An 18,221-nucleotide genomic window follows, 5' to 3' on the forward strand; every position below is an offset into this window, starting at 1 on the left:
CTTATGGGTGGATTAGTCCTTTGGTGGGTGGAGTGCTGCCATTTGCCTGGAAAACTGCAGCTTAAGTGGAATGTGCTCATTAAACAATGAAAAAACAAAGCTGAATCCGTTAGATTTAGGCTTTGTAAGTGTCTTTCCTCTTTCTTTCCAGTTGCAATAGTTAAAAGCATGCAGCATAGCACACCATGAGAAGTACTGGGGAGGATGAGGGTTTGCCTGCTGCAGGGATACCTGTCTGCCCTGTCAGCTCACTGCCAAAAATGCCCTCTGAACAGGAGAAGGGTTTTCAGAGGCAGTTCCTGAAGAGGCTGAGTTCTGCTGGGAGTTAGCAGGTGCCACCAGCTGATCGGCCTGACCCTGGCAGATCTGACAGCATGTTTAGATGCTAAAAGGCAGCATAAGGTGTTCTCAGGGGTGTGATGAATGAAAAACCGTGGCAGGTTGAAAGCTCTTCAGCATAAATATTGATTCACCATTGCCTGGATGTTCTGATCAAACACTGTGGTCAAATCTCACTTTCGTTATACTTCAGGTTCAATTTTGGCTGTGGCTGTGTTTGAGCCGTGCTGATGCAGTCCTTCATTTCTCATGATTGGTGGCACATGCAGACTTCCTTCTAGGTGTATAATTTAATCTTGCTTCCATCCTTTTCCACATTGTACATTTTTGGCTTTGAGCACTTCGCTTGTCAGCTACCAGCAAGGAGCTGCTGTTCCTCCTTTACCTACCCTGATTTCAGCTTTTTTTTGCTGAATGTTTTCTGTTGAAACCAGGGGTTCCATATGTTTGCCATGACTGTGTGAAGCCGTGGTGGGAGCTCTCAGGTCCCCATGGGTCTTGGGGTGCTCCTGTGGAAAATCCTCTGGCAAAGGGAAGCAAAACCTGGGGAGACAGGAGGTCTTTGTCAGTCTGAGGACAGCAGCGAGAGGGACAGGTTGGCTTTGTTGGAGCTGAGCCCTGTGGAAGCAGCAGGCTCATCTCCTGCCCTCATGTGTGTTTGGTGCAGTGACCCAGGGGATGCCAAGCTTTCCAGTGGGGAACAGCTTTGCATCTCTCCACCTATCTGAACACTGCAGGCAGATTCAGCTTTACAGATGTTTCCTTTATGTGGAAGAAAATGGTTATGTATTTTACGTAGTGTGAAGCTAGAGATATGTTCCTGGCAATTTTTGACAATCTGTGATGGGACTTGTATTTATCACAGAGGGGTGGCAGGCCTCATTTTCTTTAATACTAGAGCTGAAAAATAAATGCGCCTGCAAGTATTTCTATTTATATTTTACGGGATTTTTCAATTTCTCGTGACTTGGTGATTGTTATTGGGAGCATTTATTATATGCAGTAGGTTAATGAGATACTGTCAAGTGGTTTGGAATGAAAACTTGAGCCCCTGAATGAGCTGTAGAGCAGAGAAGAAATATTCTCTTTATTCTCCTCTTTTGAAGCAATTGTGTAAAGGTATTGGGCACATTCATAAGCAAATGTGAGATGGACCTTCCTACTGCCCGGCCCCAGCCCAGCAGCACTGTAGGCTGTTTGCTGCCTGCAGATGCCTCCACCATTAGCCACAGTGGCAAAATCCTCTTCTGCCATCTGAAAGCTGTTGACAGACCACTCCACATCTCCTTTGCCAGTGTCAGTGCAAAGACCTGATTGAAAATACTGTGCTAACTTCCTGAAAACTGTTGGCTTAAAGTTTTTAAAAGAGCTTCTGGCACAGGCAGGCCAGGGTGGTTAGCAGGAGTGCAGCACATAGGAAAGCTGCAGTTATTGACTAGGGGCAGTCTGAGCACTTCTCAAAATCTGCAAACTGATTTTCACGCGTTGGGTGGTGTTTCCATTGGCCAAGCACTCTGCTGCTGCATGCTACATATTCACTGCGTGGCGATGTTTCACACTGCTTTTGAAATATTTCTGCCAGGACTGCAACCCAGGACGCTGTGCTCTGGCCCCATCCCTTAGCACCAGAGCTGCCATTGCTTTCCAGGTCCCTAACTGGGAGGAGAGAAGCAGATGATGGGTTCTTCTCACACTCATGGTCAAGGACAGGGAAGTCTCTGCTGTTTGAATGGATGCTTGTGAGAGCTGGTCAGAGCTGGTCTGTGTTGCTCATGCTGTATGGAAGAGTTTTTGCTTCCCCAAGTGCCAGGCTGATATGTTCATATTCCCCAAAGGCTGGTATGCTCTTGAGAAATAAATTTTTGGGGATAACATTACTAGAAAGTTCAGTGCAAGCAAATAGCTTTTTGTATAATCCTTTTTATTGCTGCTGTTGGTGAAGGCAGACTCCTTTTGCTAAATTAACTTTGGAGAAACAATATATTATTTGAGTTTGTCACAACAGTAATTGCTTTTTATTTTTAAGCTTAGCCCCCAAAACAACTGAATTTTAGATTGATGTTAATTGCTTCTGAACTTGTTTTTTTCAGCTTTAGTTCTCTGCTTGCTGAAGGTATTTTTGTGGATATTTTTGTGGCTTGAAGTATTTTGAAAAAGGCAGAGCCCTCCAGCAGGACTGTGGGGTTCATTAATCTTGTCTTGACTTTGAGAAATGAGAAGCAAGGTGAAGGAAAAAGGAATCAAATTGGTTGAATTAGTTGTGTTTGGAAACAAAGAAAATACTGCATTATTTAACCCAGCTGCTATTCCCAAAGCCCTCATCCAGAGGAACAGTGAGCACCAGGTATTTCTGAAGACAGCTGACCTTCCGACTTGAGATATTCTATGATTCTGTTCTGAGTCTCCATTCTGAAGCCTTCTCTTCTGACCCAGCAGGCTCCTTCCTGCCCCACCTATGGGAGCAGGGCTGCTGGTGACCAGCTGTGATGTGGGTTTGTTGCCTAAAGCGTGGATGCCTTTGGGAGTGGGCTGCGTCGAGAGGCTGGGGCGAAAAGAACATTTCATTTGCGATTCTAGAGAGCAGAAAGCTTTTAGAAGAGAGCCTGTGTGCTAAGTGCCCTGGCATTCGTAGAAAGCAAGGAACTTAGGATGCCCCAAGTGGACTGCTTGTGTTTATTCTCATGTATACACAAGGTCTTTTCAAAACCTTTCCAGCTTCTACACTTCAAGCCATTAAATCAGTGTTTATTTCAAGGCCTCTGATCATGTTTCAGTCTAGGTGAGAAACACCAGGCTAAAATGTCACTTAATAGGCCAGAATTAACTTCAAGCACTCTTCTCTTCTTAGTTGCCTCTCTAGGGGAAGACCAGCTCTCATCCCTGTGATACCACTGCATGCGTCCATGCTGTTCCATGGAGACAGACTTACAGACTGAGCAGACTTTTTGCAGAGAGCCCCTTTCCCTTTTTGCATCCCCCAAAGGGGACTGGTGATCAGCAGAGCACCAGAAATGTTCAGTAGCCAAAGAAGCCCTGAGCAAGCCCTCTGTGCTGAACTCTCCCATGCAGCCACTCAGCAGGAGCAACAGCTGTTACCAGCCTGGGCACTTTCCTTACTGTTGAACTTCTTTCCTCAGTTTCTAGGGAAACACTTTATAGCACTGTATTTATCAGAATGTCTTTCCAAACACCTCCGCCAACACTTAATTAATGGAATTTTTAAACCCAGCTCTAGCTTCTGCAAATCAATAGCATGCTCCTGAATGGCAGCTGTGGAGCAAAGAGATGGATCTGCTCCATGCAGTTTGTTAGAGGGTGCAGAGGGGCTGTGTATGCTGAGCCCCTCACGGGGTAAGGATGTAATGCACAGCTGGGATGTTCCTCTACATGAGGCTGGCAAAACTCTATCTGTCTGCAGCTTTGGGTCTTCTGGAACCAGCTGTTCTCAAGGTCATGTTCCCAAGGAACCTGGGGCAGGGCTCTTAAGGCCGGGCTGCTGCCAAACCTGAGCTGTATGAGAGGCAGAAATTGAATGGCTTTTGCTCTCCTCTTAGTTAAAATTCCCTGAGTGACTTCAGGAAAAGTGGCAGAAGACAGTCCCCAGGTTCAGGGCAGATATCTCTGCCATCTTGGGGATCGGGTGCTGTGAGCTACAGTGAGCTGTTACTTCAGATCCCTGCTGCAGAAGGAGCCAGTCATGTCTTTGGAAAGGGTGTTTATAGTGTCTCAGATGGGAAGGATATACTGTATCAAAACATATTTAGTGCTTCCTTCCCAGCCATGAAATTGGGGCCTGCTATGGGGTGGTATCAGTGACCGTTGATAGACTATCACCTTGGAGCAGAGTGCATCTCCTGTGCTGATAAGACCAGTATTCCAGTTCTTACTAAGGGCACTCTTTACACTATTTATTTTGTTCTTATGTGCAGTGGTGATGAATCACCAGTTCCGTGCTTGGCAAACTGTCACAGGTCTGAACCTCCATCACGATCTGAACTGTCTTGCCCTGTCTGTTAACCAAGGACTTGCCATCACATCTCCTCTGACTTCCCAGTGTCAGATCCTGATTAAATGAGACTGCTGTCTGAACACAAGCTTTGGCACTTGATGGACATGACTGTGGAGCTGAAGCTTTCAGGGAGTACTGGGCTGTGTGAGTGAAAACCAAATAACTGAAGGCCAAACTGCTCCACTTCTGAGCACAGCAATGGGAGAAGCTTGGTCTGCCTGTTGCAGATGACTGCAGTTGATCCAGTTTTACTCCCTTCTCAGCCAGTTAAAGCTTAGCATGGCCTTATGAAAGTCAAGACCTTCCTGGGATGTGGTGCTTGGACAACAGGAAGAATTTGATCTTGTGTGTCAGATGCTTCTCTATTTCTCACATCTGAGGAATGGTAAATCTTGCAATTTAAAAATAAACAAGATTCCTTTGCAGAAAAGCCCTTAAGGATGTGATCTCAGCACTCTCCAGTCATGCTGAGGACAGGAGCCAGGTTTCCAGCTCCATGCTGGAATACCAATTGTAAATAAACCAGCAGCTGATCTTTTAACTGCACTTTGGCATTGTTGTAACCTCAGAGAGGAGTAAGGGAGAAAGGAAAGAGCTCTGATTGCTACTGGTGAGGCATGGGGAGGGCAGGGTGCTTTGAAATAGCTGGCTATCCATCTGTTCATGGATCAGAGTGCAGGAATGGGATTGAACCAAGCCGGGCCTTTGTCTTCCCCGGGCACATGAGCTTGTGCCAATATGAGAAAAATGAAAGCTAGTCTTAGCTGATATTCAGTCCTATCTGCTCTTCTGTCACTTCTCATTTAGCAGGTGATTACAGCTCATCCCTGTCTGTACAGACACAGACACCTTTCTTGCTTTTCCATTGCCCCAGTGTTAATACACCAGATATCTGTTTGTTCTTTGGCTGTATGAGTTTCACAGCCCACCTTCCCCACTGCAATATTGGGTCACTGCCACAGAATGGCACTGGATGGATGTAAAGCAGACTCCAGTGTTTGGTGTGTCCTGGTAACTCTGAGCTCTTTTAAAAGCCAGTTCCGGGAGTCCAATGGGTGTAAACACATTACTCACCACATCCCCAGTTCCTTAGCCTGATCTCCCATTTGGCTTTTAGAGTTCGGCTGATGTTTTTTCTATCTTCTTATCTTCAGATTTATATCTATTGACATTTAGTTTCTGTTCAAATTTGTTTTAAAGGCCAGGACCTGAGAACACAAAGGCTACTTATTTCCAAAGCTTTATTTCCACAGTGAGATCATGGGGCCATGGTGATGGGCCAGCTCATCACTCACTGTCAGTAGATTAGCCTGGAGACCTGTTCAGGGCTAACTCTTCTCATGAACTTCAAGGACTTATCTGGAAACAGGCTCTCTTTCTACTCATTAGGGAGTCGAATAGGACAATAAAAAAATGCAAGGAGAAAATAGGCAGGAATTACATGGTTCATGTTGACTTGATCAAGAAGTCTTCAGTACTGATGATAGCTCTGAGCGGTGGGAAAACTGACCACGAACTGTTTGATATTATCTGCATAGTTTCAGACAGAGTCTTGGGTATTTGGAGGACTTATGCAAGCAGAGGATGACACAAGAGTGCAGACAGATTTTGAGTTTCCCTGTGAAAAGAAAATAGTGGGAGGGATGCAAGGAGTGTTTCTTTTCCAGTCTCCACCACAGAAGTTTCTTTGGGACTCATGCATCAGGATATACATGTCCTCTTTGCTGGTAGAGATCCTTGGAAAATTAACTGATTGCCTTACTTCCTTGGGATGAAACTGCTGTTGTGGTATTCTGCATTGTGCTAGAGTGGAGGAACATACTTGTTCTCCATTCCCAAACAGCTGGGATAGATTTGGCCATTATTTGCAATTTCCATTGTTATGGGCCATAGTGGGGGTGTGATTCTCAGGAAGGGCTGGCAGCTACAATGAAACATGATTTTTTTTTGTTCCTTGCAGTTCAGCTACTGTTCAGTATGCTTTCCTGAGCCCAGCACAGTGGGTCTAGTCCAGTACAGTGTTCTTGCATGGTTTGTACTTTTCCCTGTAAGCCACGCGTGCTCAGAGACCTTGTTGCTGCCATTTCCTTTCAGCAGTGTGAGGATCTGTTTAGAACTGCTCACAGTGACATGTTGTGGAGCACTGGTTTCCACTGGAGTTAAGGGCTATAAACTGATGTGGCTATTAGTGTCGCTCAGCTACTGAAATGAGTAAGAAAGTTCACAGGACCAAAAAAACTAATTCCAAAACATAACATAACCTTCTGTACTGACCCTCAGTGAAAGTGCTCTCCAGAAACATCACTATATTAAGAGTTTTATGACTATTAAGTTGCCAACCACTCTGCAGCCCCCTCAGCAGAGAGTTTAAGAGATGAGAGCATCTTCCCTAGCAGCTCCTGGCAGAGCAATTTGGCTGCTCAGTGCTGGTAGGGATTTGCAGACCCTGGGTTGGGATCCAGTTTCTCTGTTCTGACATGGAAAAATTGCCCGCAAAAATGAATGCTTGCTAGTTGCTTGTTATCTTTTTTGAGCTCTATGCCTCTTTGCTGGCTGGTCCAGTGGTACTTGAGAACTATCTTGTGGTATCATTATCTAGGTGTATCTAAGAAGCTGAGTGCAGCCAATCTCTTTCTCCTCCATTTGCCTCAAAACTTTACATATCTGGTCATATACAATACAACCAACATGCAGATTCTTCAACTTGCACAGGACTTTAAACCCCTCATGTGGTTCCTATGTTTCCATTCTACTTTATCAAATTTCAGCCCTCTGGACCTTTGCTCATTTCTTTTCTTTGGCCTCTACATGTTAGGTTTTGTAAGTGTGCAGTTAGCAACCTGAAGCAAATTTGTAGAATCGGGTTGCTTTTTCTCTGCTCTGTGCTGCTTGCCCAGATGGACATCTTCAAATGTTTATTTGAAGTGAGAAAGCTGATGGGGATTTGTGGAGAATATTCAGAATGTGTACTTTTCTGGGGACATGGAAGGAGATTTAAATGAAACGAGATCAAAGTGCTTTGTTCTCAGTTCAAGGACTTTACACATCCTTTGCTTAGCTATCTGGAGCCTAAAAGCAAAAGTGAGATTCATACAAAGTGAGTAGATGGATGTATGCTCTGGGGGTGGAAGGTTTCAGGCTGCCTCCTCTGGAATCAGCATTACTGAACTCCAGTGCTTGTAGTGCAGCTCACACTGACAGCAGAGCAATGGTGTCTTAAGGATGACTTTCATCAGGACTGGCTGATCTGCTCTGTCTTGCTATTGCTATTGCTGATTGCTGATTGGTTGAGTAATTGGTTGAGTAATTCAGAAACTGTAGTACTGGTGAAGGGATTGGAGGAAGAAGGCAATAGTACGCACCATAGAAGGTGAGTAAATGAACTGCACCATGCTGGGCCTTCACAAAGCTCATTGGGACACTATCACATGCTGTCTTCAAAGGAAATAACTTCCTGCTATTGTTTTCAGTGAATGAGCAAGCTGATTTCCACGTGGCTGAGAGCCACGAGGGGTGTTGAGGACATTCTCAAATGAGATATATTCCAGAAATCAATGTATGTATTATCTCATCTGTGCCAAGACTTACATTAGCAGGGTTGACAGCAAAAAACTCTCTTGTTTCTCTAGATTCTTGAAACTGGGAAGCTGTCCAGGAAATATTAGAAGCTAGACAGCCAATAGCTGTATTTCACTTTTATTGTTCAAGGTGTAAACAAACAGGGAGAAAAGTACACAGCCTGGATATTTTCATGTACAGCCTGATGCCAGGACTCTCCCACTGGCTTAACTGAATGTCTCTCATTGAACAGTATTTCCCTGAGTGCAGATATTGCTTACAAGAGTAGAGGGAGAATTTTCATGCTTTTTAATCTGAAAGTTTTGCAATTTGCACACTCTCAGCAAAGATGGGAGCAAAGGTTTTTCCCGGTCTGAAAATGCAAACTCTAAATGCTGATAAATACTAAGAACTGCTGTTATGGTGTTTTGAGAGTTATCTTTGGGAAACACATGTGTGTGGATGGAGCAGGACTCCCTTTTTCAATTTAATGGCAGAAGCAATAAAAAGCCGAGCAAACAAATGCTTTTAGCCCAGGAGCAGCAGCTCATCCTTGCGAGCTGTGCTTGCTCAGTCTCAGCACGCCCTGCTATTGCAGCCGGTCACTGCAAGAAGTGTCGCACAGATTTCTGTGAGCATGTGAAATGTGGACACTCAGTGTAGTTAATGTGAGCCTAAATTGGATTACTGAGCTCTCTCCCATGCTAGAGGAGGTAGGACCACACCATTAACACAGATTGTACAACAAAAGCCATGTTTATTTTTGTGCTTCTTTCATCATCTTCTGTTCCTTGTTCATCTGACCCACATCGTTTGGAAGGTGCATCAGTCTTCCTTCTGAGGAACAGTTCCAATTGCAAACTGATCAAGAAATTTCTGATCAAAGGTGTGTTTGATCTTTGGTTTTATTCAGCATTTTCAAAGGAGAATGATTGTTACAACATCTCTACTGCACTTCATAGTGTGCTTAAGTTCCTGCTTATGCCTAAACCAGAGACTTGCTTTTTCCTAGTTGTAGAGTGTTTGCTGACCTCATTATGATAAGCAACCCCACATATTCAAACAGCATTATTATGTGTATGTGGAAATAAAAAGGGAATAGTCAGTGTTTGAAGGGGACAGTGGGAGTTAAATGGGAAAAGTTGGAACAGAATGTAAGGAGAAGAACAAGTGCTGGGGTCCAATGATTGCTCGTGTTTGTGCAGTGCTTTGCACAGGAGATGGCTTATGGTATTTGTCAGTAGATCACAAGCAGCAATGGCAGCAGCTGTCCTTCCTCCATGCAAACACCACGATCTTAATCTAGTGCTAATTTCGTAAGTTAATTTTAGCTTATATTTTAGGTGACAGCCTAATGGCTTTTAAGGATTATACCTACATGCATCAGCCTCGTGGCAATATCCTCTCATATGTGGGTGTAAATTATGTAACGGTTGATCTGCTGATTGAGAAGGAGCTGAGCCAGGATTTTTGTCCTTCGTTTTATGTGGAGTAGCAATGGCTGTGGCTGTGTGCTGCCAGGGCTGAGGCCATCAAGGTGCAGGCAGCACCCTGGTGTTTGCTGCCTTACGGTTTGTTTCCTAGCTCAGCAATGTTCCCATACAATGTTACAAGTTTTTCATGCTGCCCAGATCTCAGACCTTCCTCTGTATGCAAATGATGATAAAGGATTGCATTGCTCAGAGTCAGTTTTCAGTCCCAGGCTGGTCATCCAGGGAAGGCAGGCCAAGGCAAACTGAAATGATTGCATGGACCGTCAGGAAGCTCCTTTCTTCTGGGGTTGTTACTCGGGACCCCTGTGCCTGCAATGCATGGTGCCATCCCACAGCACCCAGCCAGCCCAGTGCACACCTGCTCCCAAGCACAGCACTCCTGGCACGCACCTGATTGACTGCACAGCCCACACGTAGCGGTGTTTAAAACACTGAAATAGCCTGTCTTCCTCCCTTCATCTTGACAGTTGATTTTAATCAGTGTTATCAACTGTTTGAAGCACTGAATCCTCTGAAGTGCTCTTGCAGGAGATGCTGCGTGAAGCGGAGGTGTGGTACCAGGGATGTGCACAGGAGCTTTGCCCAAGAGGAGGTGACTTGAAACCCTTGTTTTGCAGCTCATGGCTCATGGTCCTTCTTGGCTTGCTGCTGTCTGCAATAGGGTACAGCTTGATTCCCACACTATAGTGAAAGCAACTTTGTTTGCACAACTTTTCTGAGGTTCAGCATGAAAGGAAAAGCCCTTATTATGCCTTCCTGCCCACCCCAGTGCTGCAGTGTCCTTTGTTAAAAAAATAAGTTATTTTGATACCTGGATTGCTGTTTATTTGTGGCTTTTCATTACTTTAATTAATTTCAATCTGTTTCTAAAACAGAAGTGAAATACATCATTGATTTTGCTGGGTGTGGACTTGCTATATGCCCAGTCTGAAGTGAAGGCAGCGATTTGCAATGCATTGAGAGAAATTATATGCTACTAGTACATTAACGCTGATTTCTGATTAATATTTTTAGGTGGCAGTAGAAAAGAATACGGTAACAGCAGGAAAGCCATAGATCAAATAATGTCTTCCCTCTTGTCATGCTTCTGTGCTGAGACATGTATTGTTAGGTTTACTCATTTAATAACATATTCTGATTTTTAAGTGTTTAACAATCAGCCTCTGCTTTTATGCCTAGGAATAACCAGGGGAGTAGGGAAGAGGAGAGGCAAATAACTGCTTACTTGCAGTGAAAGGCCTGCATGAAATCTCCTGTCACCTGAGTTACAGAGTGAGAAGCCATTGCTTGGCTGCAGTTAGCAGACGGGCTCCTCCAGTATTCCCCACTTCCCTTGAGGCCACTACTAAATCGAGGAGCAAGCTCTGGTCTATGGGAACTGGTAATGCTCACAGCTCTGGGCTCTGACTCAATTACACAAGCAGTTTTGCTGTGAGGTGCTCAGGAGGTGCCCAGCTGCCTCCAGGAGATGCTACATGTCACCTCTGTGGGCAGAGTCATTCTCTTGTGGTCAGGAAATGGCTCTCTGGCCACTCAGGCTCTGTGCGTCATCTCCTCTGCCCCAGAAGAGCAGTCCTGTTTGTCCCCCCCCGGCTCTTTTTTCTGTCTCCTTCATCATATGATGCTGCAGTGCCCAAGGTGCTCTCTGCTGTTCCTTGGTCATTTTATCCCTCTGCAATTGTGGGGAAGTTGAGCTGTGACCTGTAACAGAAGCCAGTGGGGTGATGTACACAGCATACCAACTGGCTGATCTGTTGCTTAATTGCTGCATAAAACATGCAGAAGCACTTGAGGTCAGTTAGAAAAGGTGGGCTGTTGGCAGGAAAGAAGAATTTGAGCTTGAAAAAAAATAATTACACCATTTTTAAAATATTAACAACTACTCAGAAGAGGTTTTTACATATATTCACGGGGGTTTTAAGCATTCATTCCATGTTAGTATTGCTAAGTGATTCTATATTCCTTTTCTTAAGCGATTTCTGCATTCCTACTAACCAACAATCATTTTGTCTGAATCTCATTTCCTTGTAATAGCAAACCCATCAATCTCTGCTTTATTAAACAGAAGCGTGCTTGCGCTCAAATTTGATCAAAGAAGTTAAGCAAACCATTGATTTTAATTTACAGCAATATCCACTTCTTCCATTATTAACAGATTCAAATTACGGAGACTGAATAATTAACAAATCTTCCCACTTGATGATGGATCAAAAAGCAAATGAGCAAAAACATCTTCCAGAGAAATGCCCTTCCTTCACCCCAAGCACTGTGCACGCTATTTAACACTCCCCAGGGGAGCAACACCACGGGCCATGGGAGAAATGCTTTCTGTAGAGACCTCCCAAGTGCTTCTGAAACTGTTGTCACAGCAAATGCTCCGTGGACATGTGTGCCAGTGCCTGTTTCTGACCTAATCCAAGAGGTAGATTGGATACCAGAGAAAATTTCTTCTGCAGCAGAGTGCAAAGGGAAAGTTTTGGAGCAGGTGCAGAGCTCATCCAGCTGAACCCACAAGCAGGGCTCACAGTGACTCTCCCATCTGTAGACACTGCAGGGTGCAGGGAGAGACAAGGTTCTCAAATAACACAGAGATGAGAATTGTGTGGGAAAAGCAGAAGGGTGAGCAAAGCTAGATAAGACGGAATATAAATCGAGCCCTCTGCCTGGCTCTGTACAAACATCATCATTCTCCCTACTGCCATGCCAGCATATGTGCGCTGCCACGCTCTGGGTGAAGGAACAACTTTTGTGAGGAGCCATTCCGTGCAGTGTGACATTTCATTTCACAGATGTAGCCATGGAGTTTGCCTATTGTGAGGGCTCAATTTAGGCAGGCACAATTACAGCTCCTGGAGGTGCCTTTGATCCCAGCGTCCCTATTGTGCCTGAGCTTTTCATCTGCCCCATACCCAGCTAGCTGGCTTGTGGCTGAGACCTGCCTTTGAAGTTGTTTCTTTTTCCTTTTCCCTTTAATTTTTGTGGTGTCTGTTCCTGCTGATGAACATATTAATGAAGGTTCTGGACATCAGCTTTGCTCACTATACTGATGCTGGCAAATGTCTGTCCTTCCCCAGCTATACAACCTCTGTCTACACAGTTATGTGTTCCAGCAAGGAATCACCTTGTGGAGCCCAACAGGCATCATGCACATGAGACATAGCACCAGCTACAAGATGCTCATTCTCCAAAGCACTTGACTGCAGTGTAGATCTGTCTGTTAGCAGCTCCCAGCCTTCCAAAATCTCCAACACTTCAGAGGGAGAGGAAGTATTTCAGATCAGATTGACATGGAGAGGAACAGGAAAGTGATTTCTAGCTTCCTTCTAGGGAGAACGAATGATGTCCTTCTGTAGAGCCATTCATGTTGCTAGTGACCAGTTCTGTAGAGCAGCTTGGGCTAAGGAGCTGGATGCCTATTACCTTTATTTTTGAGGGAGCCTATGTATGCAACATGGGATGATTGAAAAGCACAGAAACTGATTCCATGTGCCTGATTTTGCATTTAGCACACTACTGCTAGATAAAGGAAAGCTGCCCAGAGACTGTATTCCCCATACACTGAGAATTCAACAGACAGACCAGAGGAATTCACCAAGAGCCATTTGACACCAAGCCATTATGACACAGACATTTACAGTGTGAAAGAAGGAAGTACTGCTATATGCAGGTAGACATTTCATTTCCTACAGGCCACTGTCAAAGACAGGATGATGGATGAGGCAGAGTCTTTGGGCAGATGGGTTTTTCTTCCATCAGATGGGAGGAGGTGTGGCTGCATCAATGGAAGCAAATTGCAGGCAGCAATTACAAGAGCTGCAGTGACAAAACCCACTCATTTCAAGAGTTGTCCAAGAAATGATGACCCAGGGCAACCAGAACACAAAAAAAAGCTGGGAAACCCACACTTAGTTCTGACAGAGCCTTATCAACATTTCTGCCAGAATTTGGCCTTGAGCTACCAGCTGCTCAGAAAGCTTCTTAGAGCCTTAATTGCCCTCTTTGAGTTGTATTAAGTCCAGTAGACAACTCCTTCTAATTAATAGCAAACTTTTTCAGATGCTTTTTCAGAATGAAACACACTCTTGACTTTGCCTTTCTCTTATCTTAGCATCTATAATTAACTAGCACAGAAGTGCCTTACTGAATGTGAATCTACGACTACACCTGACTGTCAGCATAACCCTGCAACTTCCCTCCACTAAGCAGGACTGAGTTGTCTGACATTAGTTCTGAAAACCATTAGGGCAGAAGGAGCAGTCATTGCCTTGGCCACCTGGGCTGGGACCATTCACCTAAGACAGGACAAATCCTGCTACCTTATTGGGAACCCTCTGCATGAGCACCCATACCTCTCTGGGTACCCACAGGTACCCCAAAAATCCATGTCCAGATGCACATGGGGCTGGCAGTGCTCAGGAATATTTTGCCCCAAAACTCTGCAAGGAGGTGGGATACAGCCATCTGCCAATGCTATGTGACATTTGTCAAACTCCTGGTTTTAATTCATGAGATTATTGTAAATTAAAAGCTGTGTGTGCTCTCATGGGTGAGAAAGCTCTACTTGACATAAGGACATACATTTACAAAGCTAGAATGTGCAACTGCCTTGGATTCTTTCTTATTATAGCCAGATCAGTGCTGCATGGATCAGTCCAGCACTGAATGCTTCCTTTCTTTTTCCTTATTTGCTCATGCACACCCTCACCCATCTGGATGGATCTACACGCAGTGACGTATTTCCTTGTAAAAGTGAAAACTCCAGGCATTCCTGTTCATGCAGACTGCGAGTCTGAAGCTTCAGCAGGCTGTGATCTGACCCAGCAGTGCAACCAGCAGCAAGCAAAGGAGTCAGACTCAGAGTAGTGCGAGGGACAGAGGCTGCGATGAACAGGATGCTTCACAGTGCAGGTGACCTGAAGTTGGCCATAAGAAACCTATTAAGATGGTACAGGCACTGGAGATGAGATTGCAGCAGAGCTTCTAATCCTTTTTAGCTTTGCCAAAAATCAAGAGAACTCAGTGAGATAGAGTGTAAAAGTCTGGGTTGTATTTAGTAAATAAAACATGACCCCAGAGGAAATCAAATGAAGACAGAATAACCATTCAGTTTTTCAATTACCTGAGCAATCTCACTGCATTAATCCCAGGTAGCAAATGCCAGCTCTGTACTCAATGAAGAAATCTCCCTGCTGAATCAGTGTTGAGTCCTGCTCTTAATGCCATCTTACTTCCAGCCCCACGCGATGCCGTGAGCAGTTACCCCTTCTCACTGCTGTGATGTACTGTGGAAGGACACAAGTGCACGGTTGAGGTGCCTTTGGTTCTGGATACATTAGTAGAAATAGCCTAAAAGAAAAAATGGCTCAACAACTTCGTAATAATTGATTTTGGGGGAAACTGAATGCTGTTCATTGCACGCTGTTTGCTGCCCTCCTGCTTTGCAGGCTCCTAAACAGAGAAAAAGTAGTAAAATGTTTAACAAGATAGTTGTAGAAATGCAGACTTCAAATATTCCCAATGTTGTGTTGGCACATTATTCTTTAGAATCATGGAATCACTCAGGTTGGAAAAGACCTTAAAGAACATTGAGTCCAACTATGACCTAACCATACTACCCTAACTAACAACCCTCCACTAAATCATGTCCCTGAGTACCACATCCAAATGGTTTTTACATGCATCCAGATGGCAACTCTACCACCTCCCTGGGGAGCCTATTCTAGTGCTTAACAACCCTTTCTGTAAAGAAGTGCTTCCTAATATTCAACCTAAACTTAACCTGGCCCAACTTTCTTTTCATTAAAAGAAAGAAATTGTTTTCAGGGCAGGAAGACTGCGCACCTCCTTTTAATAAATGTGTTTTCTTTTCCCTAATGCTGGAACAGTTCCTAAATAAAGGAAAAAAATGCCATGCTGCCTCTTGTTCTGCAGGTGGTCACCTGCAGCCCTCTGCTCTGCAGTCCCAGGCTCTGATGCGTCTTTTCTTTTCTTGTTTCCACTCTCTCCACCCCCCCAAAGTTCAAGTGAGGGCTTCGGCGTAGCAGAGAAGATTGTGCTGCTCACCTTCATCTCTGCAGTTATCCTGATGGCCATCCTGGGGAACCTGTTGGTGATGGTGGCTGTGTGCCGGGACAGGCAGCTCAGGTGAGCCCACGCAGCCCCCATTGCTGCCACATCCCAAATGGGAGACCCACACATGCAGCTGTGAGTCCAGATCACAGACGATGAAGTGCCACCACCAGCTGTGCCGATGTCACACTGTCTCCTTGAGCTCAGCACCCCTGAGCTCAGATCTGCATTGTGGTGGTGGGACCGCTGTTTCCATCCCCTACTTGCTTTGCACTCAATATCAGAACCAGATATATCAGTTACAAACAGAGCTGAACACAGTGCTCAATTCTGTCTCCCATTACCTTTCTAACAACCCCCTCCAAAGAATGTGCAGCTCAAGCCCTCCTGCATCCAGTGAATGTTCCCAGCAGCCTGGGGCTCTCCTGCAAAACTCCTGTCCCAGGGCTGGCTGCTGCCCCTGGGCTTTGTCAGTTAGAAATTCAGCAGCCTCTGTTCGTGTTCTGCGTGGGATTCTTAATGGATTTAATGCTATTTTATTGTTATGATTCTAAAAGTACTCTTCAAGTTAAAATGATAGCTTCAGTCTAGGTTCTGCAGAGTGCTTTCTGGAAGGATTTTCACAGTATACAAGTTAAAATCTCCCCCAGACTCTCCAATGCATCCCACAAGGCTGAGCCAGATGCAGAGGCCTGTGGGCATTTATTTACCTCCTGCATGTGGGCAGGAAGATGTGTTCATGCAGGAGAAGCAGGGGCTGTTAAGCTGTAAAAACCACAAGCGAGCTGAGGGAGACAATATGAAGTGGGACATTCATTGAAGAGGAGATATTTACATGATAGAGCTAATCAGACCCAATCACAAGCCAAGATCTCTGTTCACATTGGAGGATGTTGTGTTGAAGTTATTCATTTTGTTACCTGTCTTGCAGGAAAATCAAGACCAATTATTTCATCGTTTCTCTCGCCTTTGCGGACCTGCTGGTATCAGTACTGGTGATGCCATTTGGAGCCATTGAGTTGGTCCAGGACAACTGGATTTATGGAGAGATGTTCTGCCTTGTCCGAACATCCCTTGATGTCTTGCTCACCACAGCATCGATCCTGCATCTGTGCTGCATATCACTGGACAGGTATGAGCAGAACAGCAGAGCAAATAACTTTCACTTTGGCTTTCTTCAGTGTTGTTGCTTATCCATAACAGCCTGATCCTGTTGGGTGCTGGGCAGCAGTGAATCTCTTGGTAGCTCTGTTTGGAAAGAGTGGTCTGAATCCTCATCAGCATAGGAAGACTTTGAAGGAAATGAGATTTATATTGGTTCAGCAAGGTGGGTTCTCACCTGGTGCTTGGCACAGTTTGCATTATTGATCAGACACAGCATGTTTTCTCCTTTTAAGTAAAGATTTTAATTAACCTTAAAAATGCATCCACAGAAAAGAGCTGCAGAAGGAGGTGCATTTTGTGCAGGTTGCTATTTCAGTGAGGAAATTGCTGTGCGTGGCTGTGATACTATAATGTGATGGAAAAGGAAAACACAGCAATGATAGCAGGACAGCAGAGCCCCAGGCTGCAGCAATTGAGGATAAGCTCAAGTACAGCAGCTGTGGATGCAAAAACAAAGAGGGGAAAAACAAAAACAAACAAAAAAACTGCTTACCTTGGGAAGGCTTCAGGTAGGCAGGGCTCTCCAGCAAGATACCCTCACCTCCACTGCCAACCCTTAAATGAGGTTTGGGAAGGGGTGGATTCTGGCTCTACCCCTTCCGACCATTTGGCTGCATTGCATGCACCTGACTTCCCCTGGGTTGGCCCTGCCTTCCCACCAGGTGCTCAATCACTGCTTCAGGCTGTGACTTGGCATTTCTGCTATAATGGCAGTGCTGGGTGCTGCTCACTGCTGGGGCTGCAGGAGGGCAGGGAAAGGGTTATGTTGAGCTTAATGAGCTTGGGAGCTGAGGCGTTTAGTAGCCTGTCTTTCCATCCCTTGTCAAAGCAAACCTGACACATCTCTGAAGTGCAATCAGAGCTGCTCTTCCTTCATCTTCCTTCATCTGCTGTTAACCAGATGAACACCCATATTACCGAATGACACGTTTTGACATATATTACTAGTTTATATGGGGAAAGACTTAAAAAACAACCTCCCTCCTGCCTTGAGATTTTATAGGTTTTTTGCTAAGGCATCTGTGTGCAGGTATCTGCTAGGGAAGACTAACAAGGAGGTAATTAGAGCAAGAAAGGTGCATAGGCTTTGTAGGAGAAAAGTTTGAAAAACTTTCTTTTTATTTAAACTTTCCTTGCAAAATTAAAGTGAAGCCAAAATCCTGAAGAAATGACATGAAACAATTTTGTTTTATTGATGGCTGTAATTTTTCAAATGGAAACAACAGACCTTCTCAACTTGAAAAAAAACCTTCCAGACTTGGAAGCATATTTCACAGGATAAATGCTTAGAATAAAACATTTTGACCAGCTGTACTAAAGAGCAGTATTTAAAGCCTTCAGTTGCGTTCTGTGTCAAGATTTCAACAACTTTAAAAATACTATCGCTTAGTATTACTATTAGGAATAAAATAACCATAATCAATCTCACCATTGTCACAACTGATATTTAAATAACAACTTTCATCCAAAGGGTCTGTACCTAGCCAGGCTCCAAAAGGTACTTGATTAACTTCTGCACTGATTGGTGTGGACACAGGGGCAGCACCACCCCGTAATGCATCCCGATAGCAGCTCATGTGCAGCAGTGA

The 18,221-nt window shown here is 44.7% G+C and overlaps 1 protein-coding gene and 1 long non-coding RNA gene across 2 annotated transcripts in view; one reads left to right on the plus strand and one right to left on the minus strand.

The window, feature by feature from the left end:
* The window catches only part of HTR4 (5-hydroxytryptamine receptor 4), a 100,333-nt gene that overhangs the window by 28,935 nt on the left and 53,177 nt on the right, over positions 1 to 18,221 (plus strand). Inside the window, exons 3-4 of the mRNA XM_052684467.1 lie at positions 15,418 to 15,543; positions 16,400 to 16,600. Coding sequence (XP_052540427.1) covers positions 15,418 to 15,543; positions 16,400 to 16,600 — 327 coding nt within the window. The remainder of the gene's footprint in view (positions 1 to 15,417; positions 15,544 to 16,399; positions 16,601 to 18,221) is intronic.
* LOC128081348 (uncharacterized) lies at positions 10,693 to 16,410 on the minus strand. Its single transcript, XR_008207157.1, has 3 exons — positions 15,463 to 16,410; positions 14,519 to 14,681; positions 10,693 to 11,100 (listed from the first exon to the last, which is right to left on the minus strand). It is a non-coding gene; the product is annotated as an uncharacterized LOC128081348 (long non-coding RNA).

Source organism: Tympanuchus pallidicinctus, unplaced genomic scaffold (assembly GCF_026119805.1).
Source record: "Tympanuchus pallidicinctus isolate F22 unplaced genomic scaffold, pur_lepc_1.0 scaffold21, whole genome shotgun sequence".
In the NCBI taxonomy this organism is placed as follows: domain Eukaryota; kingdom Metazoa; phylum Chordata; class Aves; order Galliformes; family Phasianidae; genus Tympanuchus; species Tympanuchus pallidicinctus.